Raw genomic sequence first — 23,017 nt, 5'->3', positions numbered from 1 at the left:
CACGTAAGCACCAAGTCAGCACTATATTTTTAATGCTAGCTTTCGATGCACCACACGTCAGCTCCACTTATTGGGCCTAAACAGAATTCAAGGCCCAAATTTTCCTGTAGAACTCGGCCGATTGGATCGCCAAGTGGGTCCATCCTCATATCCGAACTCCCTAAATGGTCCTTGTCAAAAGCAACGGTTATGATCCCTTGTGTATCTAGATGCGGCCCTTTGCGGTGCGTGTAGCAAATGGTGAGCACCGAGATCAGCCGGCCGCCACGTGTCCACAGATGTACTAAAATACCCAAAAATACTCGCAATTTAATGGCGGGCATTCTGCACACCACCTCCTACATTTTTGTCCTCCTTTTAATTTTATTTTTATTATTATTACTGAACTCTTCTTTCTTCTTTTGTCAGTATATTGGAATATTAGTTCTCAAAAAAGAATAATTTTTTTAATGAACTAATTTGCAAATAAATGAAAAGAAAACAATTAATGACGTGATTAGAGCAGGTGGTGATATGCAAAGAAGTACCCCGAGTAATAAAAATAAAAAGAGTCCGCTCCCATTCCCACCTAAAGGGGCCAAGTCTCCGTCGCCTATTTTTCTCCACCATATTCCGTGGTTTGAGGAGCCACTGGGAGAAACTAATGGAGACTGGAGAAGAAAAGAATGCATCCCCATCTCCTTCATCTCCATCGCAATCGGCGGTGGAGGCGGCTGCGGTGACCGCCGGGCTGACGGCGGCGGAGTACGCCGGGCTCCGTCCAACGATCAAAACCTATCACCAGTACACGGTGGGCCCCGGCCAATGCTCGTCTCTCCTGGCCCAGCGGATCCGGTCGCCGGCCTCGGCGGCGTGGGCGGTGGTCCGCCGATTCGATCGCCCCCAGATCTACAAGCACTTCATCCGTAGCTGCGCCATCCAGGGCGACGGCGAGGTCCGCGTCGGCTGCCTCCGTGATGTTAGCGTCATCTCCGGCCTACCGGCGAGCACAAGTACCGAGCGCCTCGACGTCCTCGACGACGACCGTCGCGTCTTCGGATTCACCATCATCGGCGGAGAGCACCGCCTCCGGAACTACCGATCCGTGACCACCGTCTCTGAGTTCAGTGGGGACGGCGAGATCTGCACCATCGTGATCGAATCGTACGTCGTGGATGTGCCCGAGGGCAACACGGAGGAAGACACCAGACTCTTCGCCGACACCGTCGTGCGGCTTAACCTCCAGAAGCTCAAGGCGGTCGCGGAGGCGTCCGCCGCGGAGGAACCGGCGGCGCCGCCTCCACGGGGCGCGGAGAAGGGTAAGTGAGATCTCCCCTAAGTACTGCGAAAGAAGGAAGAATTTTAAATTTTGAAAAAGGAAAAAAAAATCTCCTTTCTTGATTCGTGGTGTTAATAATGGGGGTGGATTCCTAACGGTGTTTGGAATTACAGAAATACCCCTGTAAGGTTCGAAGGGAGTGTTTGATTTCCCTAGTCTTATGATGTCCATTACGGTTTAACCTGTTTGTTTTCCTCCTCCTTTTTTCGGAATATATCAACTGTGAACGAACTGCCGAGAAGAAGGATTTTAATCGGATCCGATTTCGAATTATGAGTAGTATCGTTGTAGTAGTTGAGTTATAATATATTTACCAATGAATTAGTTATGGAGAAGGTAGCTTCTCTGCAAGGGAGTTGTTTTGTTTGCTGGAAATGACTTTCTCTGCAAACCTGAATGCATCAAATTCCTGCAGTTACGTGTCGCAGAGGATCTGGACTCTTCTGAGCCCTGACAAAACACATATGATAGTTGTTGTTGGGGGATAGCATAGAAATGATACTATGCATCATAACAAAGTTGTTCAAGTTAGATCTGCATTCACATGTAGATACTGACTGTGAATTAGTTGGAGGCGATACTGACTATGATGGGTGCACAGTACCTAAGTTATATATACATATGTATAGAGAGAGAGAGATCAGATAAAGAGCCAACTCTATTCTTTTTAGATTCAGAAATATTTATTTCTTACTAAATTTTAGACAATATAGTAAGCTGACTATTTTAAGTTAAGTCATGTCCGAGCTATAGTTATTTTAAATCAATCGTACTGCTGAGTTATTAATCGAGTCAAATTATTGAGTCAAATTATTAAGATATCAAACTATTAAATAATTTTTTCTATAATAATTGTTTGGATTAGAGTCAATCTTTACTTGTTTTTAATCTTATTCTTTTTTTTCTTCTTTTTTTCATTCTTTCTATCATCAATTTGTCCTTTTGTCATATCCAGCTTGCATTATATTTATTCTCCAAAATTTTAGATAGATAATAAGGAACTATATTAGGTGATATGATTATAGAGCTGTTTGACGTGATATTTTTTATGGGGCCATTTACTTTATGGAATAACTTTCATATTAATTTAATTATATTTATTTCTTAAATTTATACAAGAGAGTTTATATTGGTATAGTGATATAATGTGATATACAGACTAGAGATATTTTAGTAAATAAGTAAAATACCATTTATGATTTATGGATAAGAGATAGCTACAATAATTAAAATGATAGTTGATTGAAGTTTGTATCTCTTTCCAGAGCAAAATAATAATAATAATAATAATAAATATAAAAATATTAGATAGAAGAGAAGAGAAAAGAAAAGTAGTTATTAAAAATGTAGTATTAAAATAAATTATTATTTAGTTACTATACTTAGTATAGAGAAATTTATACGGAAATAAACTTATACTTATCTACTAGCGAACTGAGGGTAATGGATTCTTCTGCGTATTAATATCTATGCTAATATGCTACACTTAGATATCCATTCAATTAGAATCAATATCAAAACACTGCCATTTGATAAAAAAAAAACTTTTGACATGTTATTTGAGTATGGTGTTTATTTAAAATTATAGCTATTTTGAATACATAACAGGTTCTATTCTTTTTCTTACGCTACTTCTTCGAAGGCAGTTGAGAACTTTGGAATCTGAAGGGTGAGTGGAGCATTTACATCTCCATGAAAAGAGGACATATCGATCTTTGATATTATAAATGATAGGTTTGGTGGATAACACCGAATGCAGATGACCCAAAAGTGCAGAATTGTACTATGACACTTTCTAAGATACTCCACTTTCAGCTAGTGGTAGTGGCATTGCAATTAGCCAATTAATATATGAGCTATTTCTTAGTTAAACAAACACCCCCGCTAACCAATGACAAAAGTTCTCCTAGAATTCAAATCCGATAGCAATCATATATACTACTGACTGTATAAAGATATAAAAGGTTAACTATTTCGCCCAACATAAGATAAAGTCACAAAGAGCAGACTTTCCTTTTCCTTTTAGTATGAAAAAGCTAGGAGAAACACTGGTCACAAAATCTCCTTGAATACTTCAGTGGAAGAGCTTCCTTTATGTAACGCTAGATATGATGTAGACAAATGGTGGTGAATAAAAGAGCTTCTTTATCTTGTTATTGGTCAGGACTCTCCTGGAATGGAAGAGTTTTTCTCTTTCTCTATCTCTCTCTCTCACTTTTTTCCCCTCTTTCCAGGCATACAATGCTAGATATAAGAGCACACATTATTTGTGGGCGGTCCACCTCTCTCTTTTTTGCATTACCATCAAAGAATAAAAAAAGAGTAAAGGATGACATTTAATAAAGGACAAATAATATTATATATATATGTATGGTTATGTAGGAAAAGGGATATCTAGTTGGAATGCAACATGATATTGTATTTAATTCCCTTGTAATAGTCTTAGGTTGAGAACTATTGATCAACCTTTTCTTTTCACAGGAAAACGGCGTACCCCAATATCTAAATCATCATTATGCGGTTGAGAGTTGAGACCATGAGTTCATTGGGCAAGAATTTAATGGAGTCGTACATGTATGTGTTGATGATAGTGATGATATCGAACCACTTCTTAGGTTCTTCCTATTTTTTCACCAACCTCATTTCTATTAGCCTTTGCTCGTCTTTACCAACTTCCTTTAAAGTGGTAATAGCATCTATCCATTAACCTAACCTAGTTTGGTTGTGTGGCGACGTCTATAGTAGTGTAATAATCAAATAATAATTTATCTTAATACTACCTTATTAATATCTATTTCTCCCTCCATTCCTCTTTCATCTAATATTTTATATTTACCAACAACATTTATTTATTGCTTCAATTATTTTTTTTCTTCTCTCTTCTATCCTTGTCTATCCCGTATGAAGTAAATCATTTGTCAAAGTATCTCTTAAATTTAGTATTTTTTATGTCATATTAAACATAATTAGTTTACAAGTAAACACCATAAAAAGCCTAAATCAGTATAAGCTTTCTCGTGCAAATATAAGAAATAAGCATAGTTAAATTAGTTTGAAAGTTATTTTATAATCAAACGTCACCTAAAAATAGTAAATTAAAAAAACCATTAAAAACAAGTATAAGGATCATTTTGGCATGTTGTTATTTTCTCCCCCAAATAAAAAAAAAAATAAATAAAATTTTTTTTTTTGCCATGTTCTTGATCCTTGTTTGACCACCCAAAGTAATTGGAGGATTGAATTGCTCGGTTTGATTTGTCTCTCTCCTTGCTTTTACGTAATTATTCGTGGCCGGAATTATCCAGCAGTGATTTGCAATAATTGATGAGCTTGATTGCTTGCATGCGACATGAACAAGTTGACGAAGTATTTCTTTTTTTTTTTAATCTTGAGCTTTAATTTAATTGGCTTCATGTTTCATAATATTATATCGATCTATCCATTCATATGTGTGGTATCTTAGCCGTGTACGTGCTCTTTGCACATCCCTAGAGTTACTATCGCAGGATTCTCTTTGATATTTAGAGAATTAATGCATATAATAAATCTACCGGTTGCTTTAAGTTTGAGTTTTGAACCTCGATTATAAAAAAATTAAAAAAAAAATCGGTGCATAGAATGATCGAATTGCTGAATTAAATAGTAGTTTAAGAGGGGGGAAAAAATTTAAAGATTGGGGTGAGAGAGGCTCGAACTCTCGACCTCAGGATTACTCAGATAGCTATGAGACCTACGCGCTAGCCAACTGCGCCACCACCCCGTGATAGGAAAGAAAGAATATTATAAAGTTGTTCGTCTTACTTACATCATCCATGGTACTCCATTTTGGCCATTTGGAAGTAATGTATCAGGAGTATTATAAAACAGTAATGAGGAAGCAAGCATTGTTCTTCTCCATCAAAGTGTTCAAACGGTTAGGAATTCAATAGTTTTCTTAGGAAGAAAATACAGAAAAGTTGACAGAATCAACCTGCTGAGACGCAGGAAAAAATCAATCAGGATGAAATAAAATGCAAGTCATCCGAGGCTAGATCTTGTCACCTCATATGCCAAGAAGCAGGCTGCATTGGCTGGGACACTGCGAGCCATTGCTGGTCCAAAGCCTCTATATAGGCCCTTAACTCCCTCATTCGCCAGAATCTTCCGGATGGCATCAATGGACCCAGAGAACTTTGGATTCTTGTAGTCATCAACCTGAATCACACTCTTTACGACGTCAGTTGGGTAGACGGAGACCCAGAATGATGCACCAGCCACCCCTCCAGCAACAATTAAGGAACCCCTTCCAAGGCCAGAAGTGTCTGGTCCCCCAGCGATGTATTGCTTGACGGCTTCATAAACACCAAACATTGCAGCATTTCCAGGAACTTCACGAGCCAGGGTTGGGCCCAGGCCTTTGCATAGGCCTCTAACACCACCTTCTGATCTAAGGACATGCTTCGCAACATCCATAGGTCCTCCATATTTTACTGCACCTGAAGAGGCAGCAGAATCTGCTAAGGCGCTCTGAGCTTGCAACCTGTTTTACCATGTAAGAACGCCACATGTGAGTGGAATATCAATATTCCTAATTGCCAAGTATTTGAAAATCAGAAGCTCAAGAAAAGGCATTTGCTTGTCACAGACTGCAGTTACTTATATGCCTCATCTGTCATTCTGTTCTGAAGACAATGCAGGCAAGGGCACAAGGCCAAATGTAAACAAACATACAAACGATTTAAAATAATAAAACCACAAAATGGTATTCCTTGATTATTCCCTGAAAAGTGTCATGCGAACTAGAGCAGAATTGGTGAATCAATGAGTGAAGAGAATCACAAAGAGAGAAGGTAAGGAAATTTATAGAGATGTCAACTGAAAAGCCATAGCAGAGAGACACCAAGTTTATGCTCATAAGGCTTAAGGAAGCACTCTGGCTATCTTTTAGAGTCGGGGTTCAGTGTCCATAATTTACTTCTGTTTGGATAGTTGAGAATCAACAAACAATATATATAAGTGCACCCATGCATCTGCTGAACAAGCTGGTCAGAAATTGTAATTCATATTATTCATGGACAATTGCAGACCAAGTAAAATATTCCTCCACATGTAGATCGACAAATAAAGACACAATTTCAATAAGAAGTTATTTCTACTGCCAAAAAAAGAAAACAGCATTACCGACCTGCATTTAATCAACTCTGTTGGACACGCTAGGAAGGAGACTGCAACTCCAGCACCAGCACCACATACAACTTGCTGATTCACTGTGAGCGGAGCGCCAGGTTCTGACCTTAATAAAGCTTCCATTTGTCCCCTCACAGTAAAGAGAACAGCATTGAAGGCTGCAACCGTGGCAAGCGGAGCACCCATCCCTTTATATAAGCCCCTTGGACCTTCAGCAGCTATTGTTTGCTTAACTGCATCCATGGCACCAGAAAACTTGGGGAGTTGGCCAGGAAGTGGGGCAGGCTGGCTTTGGAGCTTGACTTTGATGGTGTCAAAGGGATGACCAACAATCAACTGTGCAGCCCCTCCAACAGTTCCAGCAGTCAAGTCCTTTGCTACATCTGCCATCTGCCATAATAAAGAGTAATGAAAAAATCACTTGTCAGATTCCGATACTTAGCCACTCGACTGCTTATCCTGATGACAATTTATAGATATATTATAAATTCACAGTACATCTTAATTTACAAAAGCAATGTCATATTGAAACATGAACTAAAGAATGTTCTCGAACAAATATGTGATGGCTAAAATGTTTTTCTTTTGAGAATCAAATTTAAATAAAGTTACCAATTATCAAACCAAGCAAGAACCTTTGTCTGGCTTGTTAAAAATGAAACAAGTCAGATCCAGATGAAACCCATCAAAGTGGCCAAATAGCAACAAAAAAAAATATAGAACTGAGACTTCTCAAGAATGGAGTAAAACAGTGGTAATCAGTTCATGACTGTAGAAATCTATCATCTAGCTTTTGCACACAGGATCAGCATGATCTGTAGCCGAAAGAGAAACGTAGCTTGCAGTTATAGAATATCCACCGCCTAACAAGTATCAACAACTTAGAAGAAAAACAACTGATTTGAAGTGACATTAACAATAGCTCTACCCTCAACTAAAAGCTTGGAGATAGCAAAAGGAGCACATGGTGGATCTCATTTTCCAATAACTAAGAGTCTAAAACCTTACCTTGTTGATCAGATATATGGCAAATTTGATGTTCTGATTATTCATTATGTATTCAAATCAAGATTTACCTCCTCAATGTTGACTCATTTCTCACTGGTTTGACATGATGGAAAGAGACAGTCTGTGGCAGCACAAGTATCAAGAAAAAGAAAAGTATTCATCACCAAACTTTATACTGACGGCAGAAATCTAATGATATTTTCATCTTTTCACCATCTAAATTTGTTATCCTGCTAGTTTGGAGAAAGTGATATGTTAATCTAAAGCATCTAGAGGACACAGGAATAAACCATCTTGATTGCAAGAAAACCAACTGGACTTATAAGGAGTTAACTGTCTAAAGCACCAGCAGCAGTAAAGAATGAGTTCCAGAAGTACAATATAAGTATCACTACAATGACTAATAAAGAGAAGTACCTACACGAAGAATTCTCTTATTTCCCCCTCCTTTAATACTTCCTAAATCAACGTGCCTGACACCCACTTCCCCACATTCTATCAAGTACTTGTTTCAAGGTCTTTCAAAAGCGATTATAAAAATTATAAAGTGTGGCACAATAGGGGTTTCAAGAAAGCAATAGACCAAATTACACTTTTAATCTAAAAACAATACTAAGTCCAGAAACAGGAAAGGTGAAGTCAAATGAGATACAAGATGACTGTCTATTTGGTGTTCTTATCTACAGAGAACTTCTTTTCACAGCAATTACTCTGTTCCTCTAGGTTACCATCCCCTCTCAATCCATTTTAGATCTACATGGTCTCATCTCCTTTTCGAAATTGCTTCTAACTTGTAATCATTCATTGCTGCAATCGTCTTCCAATGACGAGCATCCGCAAGAAATCATCACTAGACGGTTCTCACAGATCTACTCTGTAACAACATCAAACGAACACTAAAATGCATTCTAATACCGAGAAGTCTAAGTTATAAGATCCAAAACCATATGCAAAATAACAAATCCATACGGCAAATGAGACAAATCCTTGAATTTCGGTAGTTGGGGCTAATAATAACAAGAAACCATCCCGTAGATCTCAGAAGCAAGATGAGATTAGAAAAGATGGGCGATCACTAGAAAGAACGGGCAAACGAATGCAGGAAGAAGAGCGAGAAGATTTTGGGAAGATGAAAGAAACCTTTTGAAGTCGAAGCTGCCTCCCTCCTACTTGATAATATTCCTCAGTGGAGTAGAGAAGGGGGGATGATACTTATATATAATCCCTTTGTTTGGGATTAAAGGAAGCGAAACTGAGACCACTCGAGGAACCAAACAAGCAAAATTTCGATAAACGACCCGGGTCCACCGCCCGATTGGTCGAATCCCACCGCGAGAGAGAGAGAAAGAGGGAGGGGGGTTGGTGGAGAATCTCTCTCGCATCTCTCGTATACCACAAGTGGGTTTGGTTGATGGAGTTTATTTGGACCAGATTTAGAACTAGTAGGAGAAACCCTTGGAGCCACTGCCACCACACGTGTGCCGTGGATTGGATATGATGCGTGCCACTAAATTTCCGTTGTTGTCTTCCAACGTGGCACAGGGATCACTTATTGTAAATGGGCACTCGATTAATCCTAAAATATGCCCCAGTTGTACAAAGTATTGGTGCATAATGTTATGCTATTTTTCCCATTAACATAAGGTGATACAAAGAAAAGAGAGAGCACTTCATCAAGCTTTATTAGTGATATCTCTCGCACATCTGCATACAAAGATGGCATCCATGTACGCACACCAAGATTTACAAAGACCAATCCACTCCATGTCTCCATGAGATCAAAGCCCACTGCGATATATCTTGCAAGAACATACATACAAGAGGGTACGTTGGAAGGAAGATTCCACGTAATCTCAGATAATTTGATTCAGAAGATGAAATCCTTTCACATGAAGAGAGTTGAAAATGTAATTAAAACACCTCACCAATTCCATACTTGCATCGAAATTCAACGCAATCTTGAAGAAAGAAGAAAGATTGGATATCACAACATTAAGCCAGAAGGACGTAAGGAAAAACACACAATTATATATAAATTTAGAATGATATAGGCTTAATTCTAGAGATCTTCTTGTTTGTGATGTACAAATTCTAAATTACCATGGTTGTCAACTTACCTCCATTAAGTCTTATTGCTGCTGCACACTATCAAAAAATTGTCATGAATGTCATGTAATGTAGGCTCACATATCTGAAATCCCACTATATTTACCTAAAGTTCAAGCAGTCTCAGCAAAAAGACAAGACATTCTTTACACCCAAAAAATATTCCATCAAAGAGAAGAAGAAATATCCATGAAACTCATTATAAATCCAAAAAGGACTAGAATGATTATTCCTCAAAGACAACAACGTATGCTATTCAACACAAAATAAGCTCAGGTTTATCAACTTGGAAGTGGCTCCAATGCCTGCCTCTACAGCAATAAGGACTCTGAAGATATGCACTAGTAAAGCAATATTGGCAAGCATTGTGCTAGTAGTAGTAAACATCTCCTATCATCTAGATCTGAGAGAAATAAAGGGACAGAAAGGAAGTAAAATCTGCATAATTCCTACCCCTAGACACAGAGGAATGTATTTCCACCCTGCATGATCAGATAATATAGGTAGGATTTATTGGTAGCTAAAACAACATATTATATCAAAACTAACCGTTACAACCAAACATTTGGAAGTTCCGGGAAAGGGTACAAAGTTGGAAAAGAAAAGTAGCTCCAAACAGCGAAACAAGATTTAATAAGTGATCTTAAGAGATTAGAACAAGCTTATAAATTAGCCAAAATAGTTCACGGCTATAATCTGGAAGGGAAAGCGATCAAAAACTGATACCATGCCGTTGGACAACTCACTCCACCATGCCATCATTTCGCACTTCCTCTTCCTCTTCCTCCTCATCACTTAGATCGAGATCAGCAAGCAACTCCTCCAAAGGCACGGATGGGAGATCATCCCCACCGGCCGTGGAAGCCATCTCAGACGGTTGGTATTCCTTGTCCCGATACAAAGATACGTTAAACCGCAACTCGGGATTCTCCTCCAGGTCCCTGAGGAACTCCTCGTACTCAGCGTTCCTCTTCTCCTCGTCTGCCCTTCCCTTGTTAGTAGTATTATCCACATCCATGTTCAAGCTCTTTAGCTTCCAAGGACGAGGCTTCGCACGTGAGCTACGCCGCTTCTCCTCATAGCTCTTCTTGACAAGTATTGCATCCGGCAAGATGAGACCTTTATACTTGTCGATCTCCAGATCATTGCTATTAGCCCCATAGAGATCATACCCGAGTGCATAGTCCCCAGGATTCAAGAGGTGGCCTAGGTGGGTCTTGACGGTAAATATGTTGTCGTTTTTCCCGAAGTCAGACACACGGGCGACCTGGGCATCGGCCAGCCGGTACCTGGACCCTGCCACGGTGACCTCAGCGGCCTCCGGCTCAATGTCGAGCACAATATACTCGACGAGCTGTCTGCTAGACAGCAAAGCCTGGAAAGATGTTCGCCAGTACTGGTTTGCATCTAGAAAGGCGGCGCGGAGGGTAAAGGGATCAAGAAGAGCAATGGAGCTGGACACCTTGACGCAGAGAACAAGGGGGCCAAGGTTACCGAGGGAATTCGCAACCTTGGGCGGAAGACAGACGAGATCCTCGCGGCAAATCGGGCAGATTTCGACGGAAAAGGTGTACTTGTAATTGTAAAGACTGCTCTTTGGGTCATGAGAGACGAGCTGCTTATCTGATCGGGATCGAACGGGCGCGACGCCGGAGAGGAATTCCACAAGGTGGGCGGCGTGAGATCGAGAAGTGAAGAAGAAGTCGAGGCCGCGCTCCGAGGCGGCGATGCGGAGGGCTCGAGCGGCCACGCCGTGGCGAAGGATGAGCTGTTCGAGGTAGAGGAAGGTGCGGCGGTGGGTCACGTGCTGCCTGAGCTGGACGGCGGCGACCCACTGGTCGGGGTTGGCCTGTGCGCGCGAGCAGGAGTCGCAGAGGCGGTCGTGGATGGTGAATTCGACGACGTGGGGCTGTTCGAGGATGGCGCCATTGAGGGCTTCTTGCTGAACGCGGAGGCGGAGGCGGATGCGCTTGGAGTGGGGCTCGGTGAAGACGAACTCAGCGTGGACGAGGCGGACGAGGCGGGAGAGGGGGCGGCGGAGGCGGCGGAGGAGGAAGGAGAGGAGGGTGGGCGACTCCAACGAGGCGCGAACCCACGTGCGAGGGGGATGGAGGTAGGAGGAGCAATCCGGGCAGTACACGACAGCGGCCTGCCGAGGGAGGCCGGCGGTGATGTCGACGCGGGATCGGAGGCAGCGAACGCACATGTTCGCCGGGTTGGAAGGCATCGAGACACCGCAGATGCAGCAGAGCACCGTCGCCGGAGTCTGCGTGGGCAGGAACATCCCCGAGCCGGCGAGATCCATCGACGACATCCCGGTCACCAGGGTTTTGATCTTGGGGGAATGGAGGGTTAGCGTTAGGTTTTTAAGGGACGAAAGAAGGAGAAGGTCGGTGTGCTGTGGCGGCGATAGCGCAATGGGGCTTGTTGACGAGTTAACCCGATCCGAAAGACTTGACTAATTGGGTTTGGAGTTTGGACAATAGATAGGTGCCCATGGGCCAGGCCAGGCCAGGTCAGGTCGATCCGGGCCGAAGAAAGATAGACCAAGCTTTACCCATGTTCGATCCAGTCGGATTCACGCCTTGACCCGAAAACTACGGGTTTTTTTAGCATCTTTTTACCCCCCCTCTCTCTCGCTCCCCCCTTCGAATGGAGTTCGTTTGCTCTCGCTCTGTTTCCACTCCACTCCTCTTCTCCTCTCTGCTACTACCTTGTCTCTCTCTCTGCTCTCCACTCTCGAGTTCTTTCGAAATTTTGGTTTGCTTCAGCTCATAGAGGTTGGATCTTTTAGGCGATTCAAAGGAAAAAATTAAAATTAAAAATTAAAAGTAGTTGGTGAGCTTTAACTTCTGATCAAAAATCGAATCTTAAACTCGCGTGAACTCATAAAGATTAAACCTTTCAGGTGATTCCGAGATATCACTTTGTGATTGATCATTCTTTGGTGTTATCTATCTCGATTTTTCTTCTTTACGCTGTGAAACTTGTAAGTTTTACTAATACAAATGCATTTGTAACAGGGGAGCTAGCAAATTAAGACTGGAAGCTTTTATTATAGTTATTCTGATGATAAATATGAACTCGCTCGCTCTCGCTCAGTTGTCATCGCCTTCCAGCTTGGAGATGATGCGCACGAATACTTCATAACCTTGGCTCATATCGGAGAAGAGGCAGTACTCGTCATTTGCATGGTATACATCATTTATCCCTGCAGGAAGAACACAAAGATATATCTACGTCATGGAACTCCTCCAGATCTATCTCACGAATTAATTACTTCATGACTGATTTTAAATTCTAAATTTATGAATGCATATAGTAAAAGTTCAACTTTCTTACCATATCCAGTGAGTTGGACATCGAAACCTTGGTCCTAGCGAAAACGAAACAAATAGTAAGAATCACTTCGTGCGTAAGTTGTAAAGAATTAACTTTGAGGAGATAAAAGAGTACTCAACCTGTAAATCGCGAACCAATGGCAAAGTTCCAGTGTCAGCATAAGGTTCTACATAACCAATCACTTCCTTAGTTGCTTCGTACAACACTTTATAGCCACGAGAAGTAATATCACAAGCAATTCCAGCAGTAATATCTTGGTCGAACGTAATCTCGAGTCTAGATATCACAAGGCATCCAATAAATAAAACTTGTTTTGTGAATTAGAAAAGGAAAAAAAAATAAAGCACTTTTCATTAAAAAGAGTGAAGAGTTACCTTCCTTTGAGATCACCACCTTCTTCATGAAGGACATACTTGGACATAGGACCGCGAGTATCTAGATCCTCGACATTAGCGTTTATATCATCTACATACTCTTGTAACTTTTTGACAGCATCAGTTGGGCTGTACCAAAAGCAAAGAATTTAAAGAGAAATAAGCAGAATTAAGTATGGTGTTAAGGTACTGTAAAGTGTTAACAGACCCACCTATAGAAAGCAGTCAACCTGAAACACAACATAAGTATCAATAAGATGCAATCATTCAACAAATAAATTAAGTAGCTAAATAGCAATTCAGGGAATTACCTCACATCTCCTGATATTTCACATTTACCCGGAATCTGGTTGACACTACCTTCCGGATCTGCAATGGGCCATTTATAATCTATTACTTTAACCTTCATGGTATTCCCTCATATATTACTACTAATAATCTTGATAGGACTTACAACTCCATTGAGTTGGCTTCATAGTAGATGGAGTTGCATATTTGTAATCCTCTTCTTGAGGTAGTACTGGTGGGAAGTCACTATAAAATCTGGTTTGAATCACCTTAAGTGCTTCCATATTCAACTCCATGGCATTAATCGCCTTTGAAATCCAAAGAGAACTTATATAAACATCCAATATTTTAACCAACAAATTAAGTTGTGAGAATAGATTACCTTATTGGGGAAACCACTATGGAAAAGCTTCCCTGTGGCTTCGAGATGCCATACTACCATCCCTCCACTACCAATGCAAGGTTGCTTATCCGCAACATCGATCCAATACCTATTAATAATCCCAAATCCAACATTAATACATATCCAAGCAATAGTTAATTACAATACTAATTAATACTCACAGAGGTCCATTCTTTAGTTTATCAAGATACCCGTCCTTCGCCAACTGTTCGACGCTGATACCTGTAACTGATGCGTTCTCCTCGTTGCATATGAACACGGCGAACACCGAGCTCTTCAGCTTGGGCTTCGTCTCTCCCAGCTTCCTCATCAACTCCGTCACTAGCGCCACGTGTCCGAGGCAATCCGTCGTCCCACGGCCTCGTAGTTCATCTCCGACGATGCTGAGTGAGAACGGATCGAAAGTCTACGCGAAAAGTACCCCAAAATAAGAGATACCCACGTCGCCAAATCCATCGAGAATGTAATAGTGAGGGATATACGTTAGAGTATAAAATAAAGCTTAAGCTTTTAAACTAATTGTTGAGTTAACATTATATAGCAGCAGAGATTCCGAGTTCAATTTTTTATTTTTAAAGCAGTCGGTATAGTCGTATAGATTATAGAAGAGAACCCATTCATTGGGGTCGGCGGGCACGACGTCCATGTGCATGCCGACGAAGGAGATGGCAAGGTTGGGGTCGGCGCCGGGGTACTCGACGATGACATTGCTGCGCCCCTTGGTATAGCTGACCGTGCTGACGACCAAGGGCCCGCCGTTGGTGTCGGTGGAGACGGGGAGCAGCGCCTCGACTACGTGGCGGGCGACGAGGTCTTCTTCGGGAATGAGCGGCGCCTCCTTGTCATCGGGGTTGTTCTGCACGTACTTCGCCTCGCCGATGAGCTTCGCGAGGAGGGGGATGTAGGAGTCACGGTCGAGCTCGCCGAGCAAGTCATTAAGAGAAGAGGAAGAGGAGAGAGTCGCCATGGATGAGCTACTTAATTTGTTGAACTCCCTATATATATAGAGAGATAGAGAGAGGGAGTTGTCTACCGAGGAAGGTGGTATGTAGACGGTAATAAACCCAAATTTTAAGGTGCTATTTACAAAAAAAACATTACTTCTACGTTCACATTGTAATTGTGGTCGTGTGAGAATTGAGATAACGTTATCAAATAATAGTTTTGTGGGTGTGGCATTAATAAAGTGAGGATATATATCTGACATACAAAATAATATTATAAGACCAACTAGTAAATAATAATTGACTAGAAATTATGATCAATATAAGACCAAACATTTAAAAGCTCTTTAGTATTTCGTAGAGAGATGTACAATAGATAAGGTCAGATATTAAGATATATTATGACGATGAGAGCAATAGACCTGGCTTCATTAAGTTAATTACCATGTAAACTAAGTTACGTACTTTTTTATCCTCTTCTTTTTGTTCATGTGATATGTGTGCTAGCTATTAAATCATATCTTCCAAAGGTACAAGAAAAATAATAAAATTTTCGTGGACCAAAATATGCTGTTAAGTGGCCAATATATTCATTTAATCAGCATGATGAGATTCTTTCTAGGAATATGCAAAGTTTGATCACAAAAAAACATTATCTAACTTAGTTATAAAAGAAGAAGGTCTCAGAGCAAAAAGTTAATGGCTCTAGAATGAACTCTAAAGCCACCAAACTTTATACAAGGCTAGTCGACTTCATTCAATTATTTTGTCAGTTGTCATGGTGACATATCTACCAGAACTTGATCAATTATTTACAATGGATCCTCAAATTAAAAAGGTGAAGTTTTAAACATGTGACCAACTTTGTGTTGTCCTGATGTATGATTTCGCATGCAGGACCATCTATGTCACAATCGAAAATTACTCCTCCATATGTCCAACTCGATTCTACATAAGATAAGGCTATGAGAAGAGGCAGTCACATACTCACATTGTCATTTATTCACTACCACTTTATCACACGTGACATTTTTTTTTTGAAAATAATTTAGTTAAGCTTTTCTTGATGCCGAATTATAGCCCAGTTTAGAGCTTCTCTGTGGGCTTTTTGGGCCGCAAACCCTTACGGTAAGGATGCGGTTATTTGGATTTAATGACGCCCTCAAGCTTGAGCCCAAAGGACTAACCCTATTACTTGGATAGGCCTAGACTAAGGCGAACCTCTTTAAAATATGGCCCAAGCCCAAGCCCAACACCATCTAATGAGATTTTTAAATAGGGAATATATAAGTCGTGTAGATTAGGTTAGGGTGTAAACAAGCCGAGATTGAGACTATGGCGAGTCAGCTTCTGCTTAGGTTTCGCTAGAAATTCATTTCGAGCAAAAGTTTAGCTTGAGCTCGGTGAGCCACAAATGCATCGGATTCAGCTTAAAGTCGAGTTGAGGCAGATCGAACATGAGCTGAACTTAACTCTAATTTTGAGCTAAACTCAAGCAAAGCCGGATAGAGCCTGAGCCTAAAACTATATAATTTTTCAACCTAGACTGAACTAAGCCTATTATTCAACTCGAGCCAGACCAAATCTAAGCTGTCAAGTTTGAACAAACTAGCTCCGGCTTAGGTTCATGCTAAGGCTCGAGCCAGACCAAATCAAATGAGTGGAAAATGTTACATTACAATAAAATAAAAACACTTAAAATACTCCTAATTCCACCTTAAAATTTGGGTGTCCTAATTTATCTTTGGATGGAATATCAGATACCTAGGGTTTGCAAGGGTGTTTTTAAAACAACCACTTAATATCTAAATTAAATGCGGGCAAACGGTGGGGCCCAGCGTACTTCATCATTCACGTGGGCGCGTGTGTGGGCCAACGGCCCAAATAATGAAGCCTGGTGGGGCGCACATGCACCTCACCTCAATATCGGTGCACCTTTTCCATACGCACGTGCGACGGCAACCGAATATTTCGACTGCTGGATCCCCAATTTTGGGCTGCTCCAAATTAACCACAAAATAAGAGGGCGAAAAAAAAAAAAAGGAGCACGTGAACGCATGCAAACCCTTAGCATCACGTGGACGTGTGATTGAAGAACTCCTCATATCTCAGCCGTCCATTTACCAACCATAACATCCACACACATATATATATTATGTGCTAATTAATTATATTGGATACTAAGTTATCTCAAGGTCCAATATCTTTACATAAAGCTGTCAATTTTAGCAATCAAGAGTGATAAAGAATTTTTTAGAACTTATCCAAACCCTGGAAAAAGAACACTTATTCTAATATCTAAGTGTAGTTATACGAGAGAGGACATCATAAAATATATCGTTTGATTGAGGATTATACCACTATCTTCTCTATGATAAATATATAATAATCAATAATAATATGTCGTGTTTATCTTACAACGAATATTATAAATTCTTTCACGTTGGCGGACGTGATTGAGTTCTAAAAGATAATTAACTCTTTTCTCGTCAACTAAATTGTTAATTAAGTTGTGTCTTGAAGTAGTTAGATGGTTAGGTAAGTTGTCCCCTTTGACAACTTCAATCTAGATTCGTATATGCTTATTCTTGATTAAGATTACTTCATTACCATCATTTTAATATTTTTAACCCCCATTCTTGGCCTATATTATCTAGCTAGCTAGAAGTCGCGCGATATATAATTGTTAGCTTTAATTGCCGCTGCATTTGGATATATAGTATTTAGAAATCAGTTTGGCTTTGTTGGAGAAAATGTCGATTATAAATATTGTCTTTCATTTAGGAGATTAAACGAACATGAAATTAATGTTTATTTTATTAGCAGGTTGAGGTATTTGGATTTAATCAATAGTAATCTCATAGCTAGACACCGGTTCTTCTTCACAAATTTTTATATATACTAATATTTGACTTGAATGCTTCCAATAAGTAGTACTTTCCAATGAATAAAAGGAAAAGCTAACTCTCTGACCTTGTTCCATGTCTAATAATTTTTTTTTTCTCTTATTAAACAATGTATTCAGTAGAGAGATTAAATAGTTAAGCGATCAAAAAGGTGAACAAGTAACTTTTAATACTTAGTGTGCCAATATTTAATCATTATTGCTAATATTCTTTGTTTGAAGAGCTATCTTAAGAAAGTTTCTCATCATTTAATGATTGAAGGAGAATCTTCCCAAGGTGTTGGCATTAATTTGTCAAATGTCGTAGTGTTAATGCTAAAGAATGGGAAAGATATGTTAATCCTAAAACAAAACATCTTCCATTAAACGCTGGTACTATCAAGTGCACTTTTAAAACTCTTAGATGCTTTCAGATTTAACTAACCTAAGATTAATTAAATCTCCTTTCACTCATTAGAGTGATATAAGAAAATTAAAGAGTAGAGCAGTAGAGCAAGATAGCTGCGGCAGCCATTTTAGCTTTTAAATAGATTCTTAAATATATATATATATATATATATATATAAGGATGTCACTTGATCAAATGAGATAGGAAAAGTAATACTATTAGTAAAATAAATATTTAAGGACACTTTGGTTATTAACATAGTGGAGTACAGTTCAAGTTAATTAAGATCTCATTTGCCCTAAAGGCAATCTAACGTGACATCTTGGACTCGCCGAAGGATTAAGGGCGATTAATCTCCTCGTTAAGTCCACAAGCATCAGACGATGGGTCGAAAGGGACATATACTTTGTCGAGATTAGCGATAATATTTATTAAATTCTTTCTTTAATCTAAAGAGCTGGCAAATTGGCGCTCGTCACCCACCAGAGAACCACCATTTCAAACGCTAAGTTTCATGATGCATCTTCAAACTTTGGACCCCCCTCTCTCTCTCTCTCTCTCTCTCTCTCTCTCTCTCTCTCTCTCTCTCTCTCTCTCTCTCTCTCTCTCTCTCTCTCTCTCTCTATATATATATATGAACATAGTATATGTGCAGTGGTAGGAGGTTCAATAATTAACTTACACAAAGATAGGTAGTATAATAATATATGATTGACTAATAATTAAGTTCATTCTACATCCAGGCCAACCTTAACCCGTAGATTAATTTTAACAATGAAAAATAGACAGCATGCAAACAAATTAAAATCCATCAACATCCATTTTTACGCACCTTCATTATTCTCATTAAGTTTCCCTTTTTAGCAAAAAAAAGTACGAGGGCTACTTCTTCTTCTTCTTCTTCTTCTTCTACTTCTTCTCCCTGAGCCTGACTACGTACAGATCTTTTCCTCTTCCAGGTCTTATCACGACCTCGCAGGAGATTGGTACATGAATCCCCGGCAGCGGCGGGAACGGTCAACCGGATGTGTGTGTGTGTATTGCTGCTGGGACACGTGGAGGCAGGCAACTGGGTGTGGCGGGGATTGGACAGATCGGGTCCAGCAACGGCACAGCTGCAGACCGGGGGTGGGGAAAGCGATGCCCGAAAACCCCGGGTACGGGCAGCGCGGGCAGGCGTGAGGGTGTGGGGGCCCACGTGGGGAAGTCTTCCGGTTTGGGCGGTTGGGGGACGGGCATCCCGGAGGAGGCGGGGAGGGACTGGATCCATTCCCGATGAAAGCGACTGCTTGACCATGGCCGACATGGACGAGGGTGGGGTCACTTTGACCTGGAAGACCGGCTCTCACTCGGCTTACCCCCGGCTCGGCTTATTAGCTGATATTAAATAGAATTTTATATTTATGTATTTTAGGAGAGAGAGAGAGAGAGAGAAAAATAGCAAGCATAATAATCCATCGTTTCACTTATCAGTAGCAGCACAACAAAAGCTTTAGAAAATTTTATTATTTTATCCGTGCTACGGCAATGTCATAACTTGCTGCAGGTTGCCATAAAAGAGAGTGGACTACCACAAAAGAAGACCTATGGATCGAATAAAAAACTTCATACGGTATAACGTGATGAGCAGTGCTAACTCTCTTCTAAGGTACAGGGTGTGTTGTTTCATCTTACAATTGCTCGTGTTAAAAATAAAAGAATACAATGCAGTAGTTAACATTTTGACACTTTTATTTATTTATTTATTTATTTATTTATTTATATTATTCAGAATTTGGATAAACTACAATTTGTTTTTGTGGCGCACTTAAATTACTTTAATTATTACGAGTCTACGCCAGCTTGGGCTAGTTATTGCATGGTTAATAAATTATATTGTGCAAGCTAGCTAGGCTATCTATTTGACTCGATGTAGTTATTTGAAAGTAAACCCATGTAACCAATCTTTGTGAAGGAAGTATACAAGAGAGAAAACTAATCTCATGCAGTCAATCTCTCTCACTTTAGAAGAATATTTAGGAAGAGACAAGATCCCCATTATTTAACAAAAGAGAATCTATGCATTAATCCATACACAGAGAACAGAATATATATAGTTTTATAAGATTTGTGCTGCATCCCCACAATAACTTATTAATTCTCTGTACTTTCTAAAGTAATGGTGGTCTAATCATTTAGGCTCCATTTTGTGCACTTAGATCGGTAACAATTATGATCCAATTAGATTAGACCACGACAATCACATACTACCATCATTCGATATATAGATCCATATATAATAAACTTGTTAAATAGTAGAAATTACTACGTGGATAATTAAAGGATGGCTTAGCCAAGCTTCATGAAGCCAAGCCATTGAAGTGGGACCCATCCGCCGCAGCGGTTCTCCACCCTCCCCACTTGCACTCCACTCCTTAACCCAACTCCTAAACCCAAGTTAACAACCTTCTTAACCCCTAGTTTAAGACATTTAATAAACACCAAAAGCCACCACCATCATGTCATAATCCTCCTCCTCCTCTCTCTATCTCCTTCTCTTTCCTCTTAATATTTTATCCATTTCCTCAACTCTGAGGGAGAACCCAATACCCTTCTCTTTCTCTCTCTCTCTAGCTCTACCTCTACCTCTTTGTCCCTAAGCTTCCACCTCCCTTTCCCTGCACTCGATCCTCGTCGTTCTTTATTTTTTTTTCTTTCTATATTTCCTCTTCTACTCTCTTCTCGCCCTTCCCTATTCTCCAACCTCTCGTTTAGCTTTCTTTTTTCCTCCGTTTCCTTGTTTATTCACTTCCAGAAAATTTTAAAAACCTCTCCTTTAATTATGATTTCCATCCCTTTTCCACACTTTTCTTAATTAAAATAAACCAGAGTCTCATATTATTATTATTATTATTATTATTATTGTTGTTGTTGTTGTTGTTATTATTTATTTCTCCTTTTCTTGGATAAGGCCATGGCAGGGCTGGATCTGAGCACCGCCGCGTCAAGATACGTGCACCACCAGCTCCACCTGCAGCAGAAACAGGACGCGGAAGACGACGACAACAACAACGGCGGCGGCGGGGCAGACAGCAACGGGCAGGATCAGTCACAGGGGCACGGGGGTGACGGGTCGGGTCGGCGTCCGCGTGGGCGGCCTCCGGGGTCGAAGAACAAGCCGAAGCCGCCGGTGATAATTACCCGGGAGAGCGCGAACACTCTCCGGGCCCACATACTCGAGGTCGGCGGCGGCTGCGATGTATTCGATTGCGTCGCCACGTACGCCCGCCGCCGCCAGCGCGGCGTCTGCGTGCTCAGCGGCAGCGGCACCGTCACCAACGTCAGCCTGCGCCAGCCCTCTGCCCCGGGGGCTGTCGTCACGCTCCACGGACGGTTCGAGATCCTATCCCTCTCCGGATCCTTCCTCCCCCCGCCGGCGCCGCCGGGGGCAACGAGCCTCACCGTGTTCCTCGCCGGAGGGCAAGGGCAGGTCGTCGGTGGGAACGTTGTCGGCGCGCTGTTCGCTGCGGGGCCGGTGATCGTGATCGCCGCGTCGTTCACAAACGTCGCTTACGAGCGGCTGCCGCTGGAGGAGGAGGAGCAGCCACAGCTGCAGATGCAGCCGCCGGCTCCGCAGGGATCGGATGGCGGGGGGAATAACCCGTTCCCGGACCCCTCGGCCGGATTACCCTTCTTCAATTTGCCGGTCAACATGACGAATTGCCAGCTGCCGGTCGACGGACACGGGTGGGCGGGTGGCGCAGCCAGTCGATCGCCATTCTAATATCGATCGATCGCAACAATAGATTTGATCAGTGGAAGCAGCGAAGGTTAGTATTATCGAATGCATATGTAAGAATTAATCTCCATTGTATAATTAGTCTTTCTTCCTCCTTTTTTCTTTTCTCTTGAGTCTTGATATTTTGGTTTGTTGGTCGTTCTCTTGTCAACTTTCTCTTTCTTTTGTTCTTGTTGTTGTTAATGTTCATCGGAACTCTCTCTTAATTTCCATAATAAGCAATGGGGTTTGAGGCTACAAGCCTCAACACTTGTTTATTATATCATTGTTATTGTTAGTTATATTGTTGATGAGTATTTCTACTCCTGCTGCTGTGCTGCTATATATCATCGATCTTTATATATGATCACCTTCATCAACTCTTTACTCTTCTCCTTTTTCTATGAAGAATATATGTGTGTGTGTGTGTATATATATATATATAGTTCAAGGGGGAATAACGTTGTCTAGGCTTTCTTTAGGAAAAGAAGTGATTAAAATAATATGGAGTGGATTAGAGAGGAAACTAAAATTTGATATAGTAGAATATAATGCTAGTGCTCCTCCCGTGGTTTCTGAAACATGGGTTTTTAGCTTGTCTAATGCAATAGGGCATGATGGGCTAGGGTTTCTTCTAGCTATGGGAAGTACTGAGACATATTGGGTCTCTAAAAAAAAAATTCTTTTTCCCACGTGTGCATGTCTTTGATCACAAGCTTTAGCTTCTCGAGATGAGATCCTCGCCCATCTTTATGATCTTGGGACGTGCAGATTCAAAGAGTTGTTTGAGTTCCATGGAAGACTAGTTATGATGCCAATGGGAGGAAATGTTGTTGGCTTCTTGGTATGCGTTGATGTTTAGTTTCTTCTTGTATATTTAAATTTTGTTTCGTATATATACCCTATTTCTTTGGAACAAATTATAGTTGATTAAGTAACTTACTTTACCAATTACCAAAATATTCACTTTTTCTTAAGAAATATTTTCATTACAGCAGCACATCAAATCGATCATCAG

At 40.8% G+C, this 23,017-nt stretch overlaps 5 protein-coding genes and 1 non-coding gene across 6 annotated transcripts; 2 read left to right on the top strand and 4 right to left on the bottom strand.

Moving 5' to 3' along the window:
- Positions 1 to 541: 541 nt before the first annotated feature.
- On the top strand, positions 542 to 1,591 carry LOC140793326 (abscisic acid receptor PYR1-like). Its single transcript, XM_073144740.1, has one exon. It carries the CDS (start codon positions 644 to 646, stop codon positions 1,304 to 1,306), a length of 663 nt encoding a protein of 220 aa, XP_073000841.1. The 5' UTR covers positions 542 to 643; the 3' UTR covers positions 1,307 to 1,591.
- A 3,401-nt stretch (positions 1,592 to 4,992) lies between these two features.
- Positions 4,993 to 5,078, bottom strand: TRNAM-CAU (transfer RNA methionine (anticodon CAU)). Its single transcript is given in 2 exon segments — positions 4,993 to 5,028; positions 5,041 to 5,078. It is a non-coding gene; the product is annotated as a tRNA-Met (tRNA).
- A 48-nt stretch (positions 5,079 to 5,126) lies between these two features.
- On the bottom strand, positions 5,127 to 8,905 carry LOC140793522 (mitochondrial carnitine/acylcarnitine carrier-like protein). The gene is made up of 3 exons (XM_073145037.1): positions 8,633 to 8,905; positions 6,483 to 6,874; positions 5,127 to 5,837 (listed from the first exon to the last, which is right to left on the bottom strand). Exons 2-3 carry the CDS (start codon positions 6,872 to 6,874, stop codon positions 5,336 to 5,338), a joined length of 894 nt encoding a protein of 297 aa, XP_073001138.1. The 5' UTR covers positions 8,633 to 8,905; the 3' UTR covers positions 5,127 to 5,335.
- Positions 8,906 to 10,107: 1,202 nt separating this feature from the next.
- On the bottom strand, positions 10,108 to 12,475 carry LOC140793519 (uncharacterized). Its single transcript, XM_073145035.1, has one exon. It carries the CDS (start codon positions 11,910 to 11,912, stop codon positions 10,341 to 10,343), a length of 1,572 nt encoding a protein of 523 aa, XP_073001136.1. The 5' UTR covers positions 11,913 to 12,475; the 3' UTR covers positions 10,108 to 10,340.
- A 152-nt stretch (positions 12,476 to 12,627) lies between these two features.
- Positions 12,628 to 14,987, bottom strand: LOC140793521 (acetylornithine deacetylase-like). The gene is made up of 10 exons (XM_073145036.1): positions 14,619 to 14,987; positions 14,167 to 14,411; positions 13,985 to 14,093; positions 13,769 to 13,910; positions 13,626 to 13,683; positions 13,527 to 13,544; positions 13,315 to 13,443; positions 13,060 to 13,216; positions 12,941 to 12,974; positions 12,628 to 12,809 (listed from the first exon to the last, which is right to left on the bottom strand). Exons 1-10 carry the CDS (start codon positions 14,970 to 14,972, stop codon positions 12,697 to 12,699), a joined length of 1,359 nt encoding a protein of 452 aa, XP_073001137.1. The 5' UTR covers positions 14,973 to 14,987; the 3' UTR covers positions 12,628 to 12,696.
- A 5,810-nt stretch (positions 14,988 to 20,797) lies between these two features.
- Positions 20,798 to 22,280, top strand: LOC140793896 (AT-hook motif nuclear-localized protein 23-like). Its single transcript, XM_073145665.1, has one exon. It carries the CDS (start codon positions 21,196 to 21,198, stop codon positions 22,003 to 22,005), a length of 810 nt encoding a protein of 269 aa, XP_073001766.1. The 5' UTR covers positions 20,798 to 21,195; the 3' UTR covers positions 22,006 to 22,280.
- The last annotated feature ends 737 nt before the right edge of the window (positions 22,281 to 23,017 follow it).

The sequence above is a fragment of the Typha latifolia genome, chromosome 8, assembly GCF_019914945.1.
Source record: "Typha latifolia isolate L0001 chromosome 8, TyphaL0001v2, whole genome shotgun sequence".
NCBI classification, from domain to species: Eukaryota; Viridiplantae; Streptophyta; class Magnoliopsida; order Poales; family Typhaceae; genus Typha; species Typha latifolia.
This window is presented reverse-complemented; position numbering and strand designations above follow the sequence as displayed.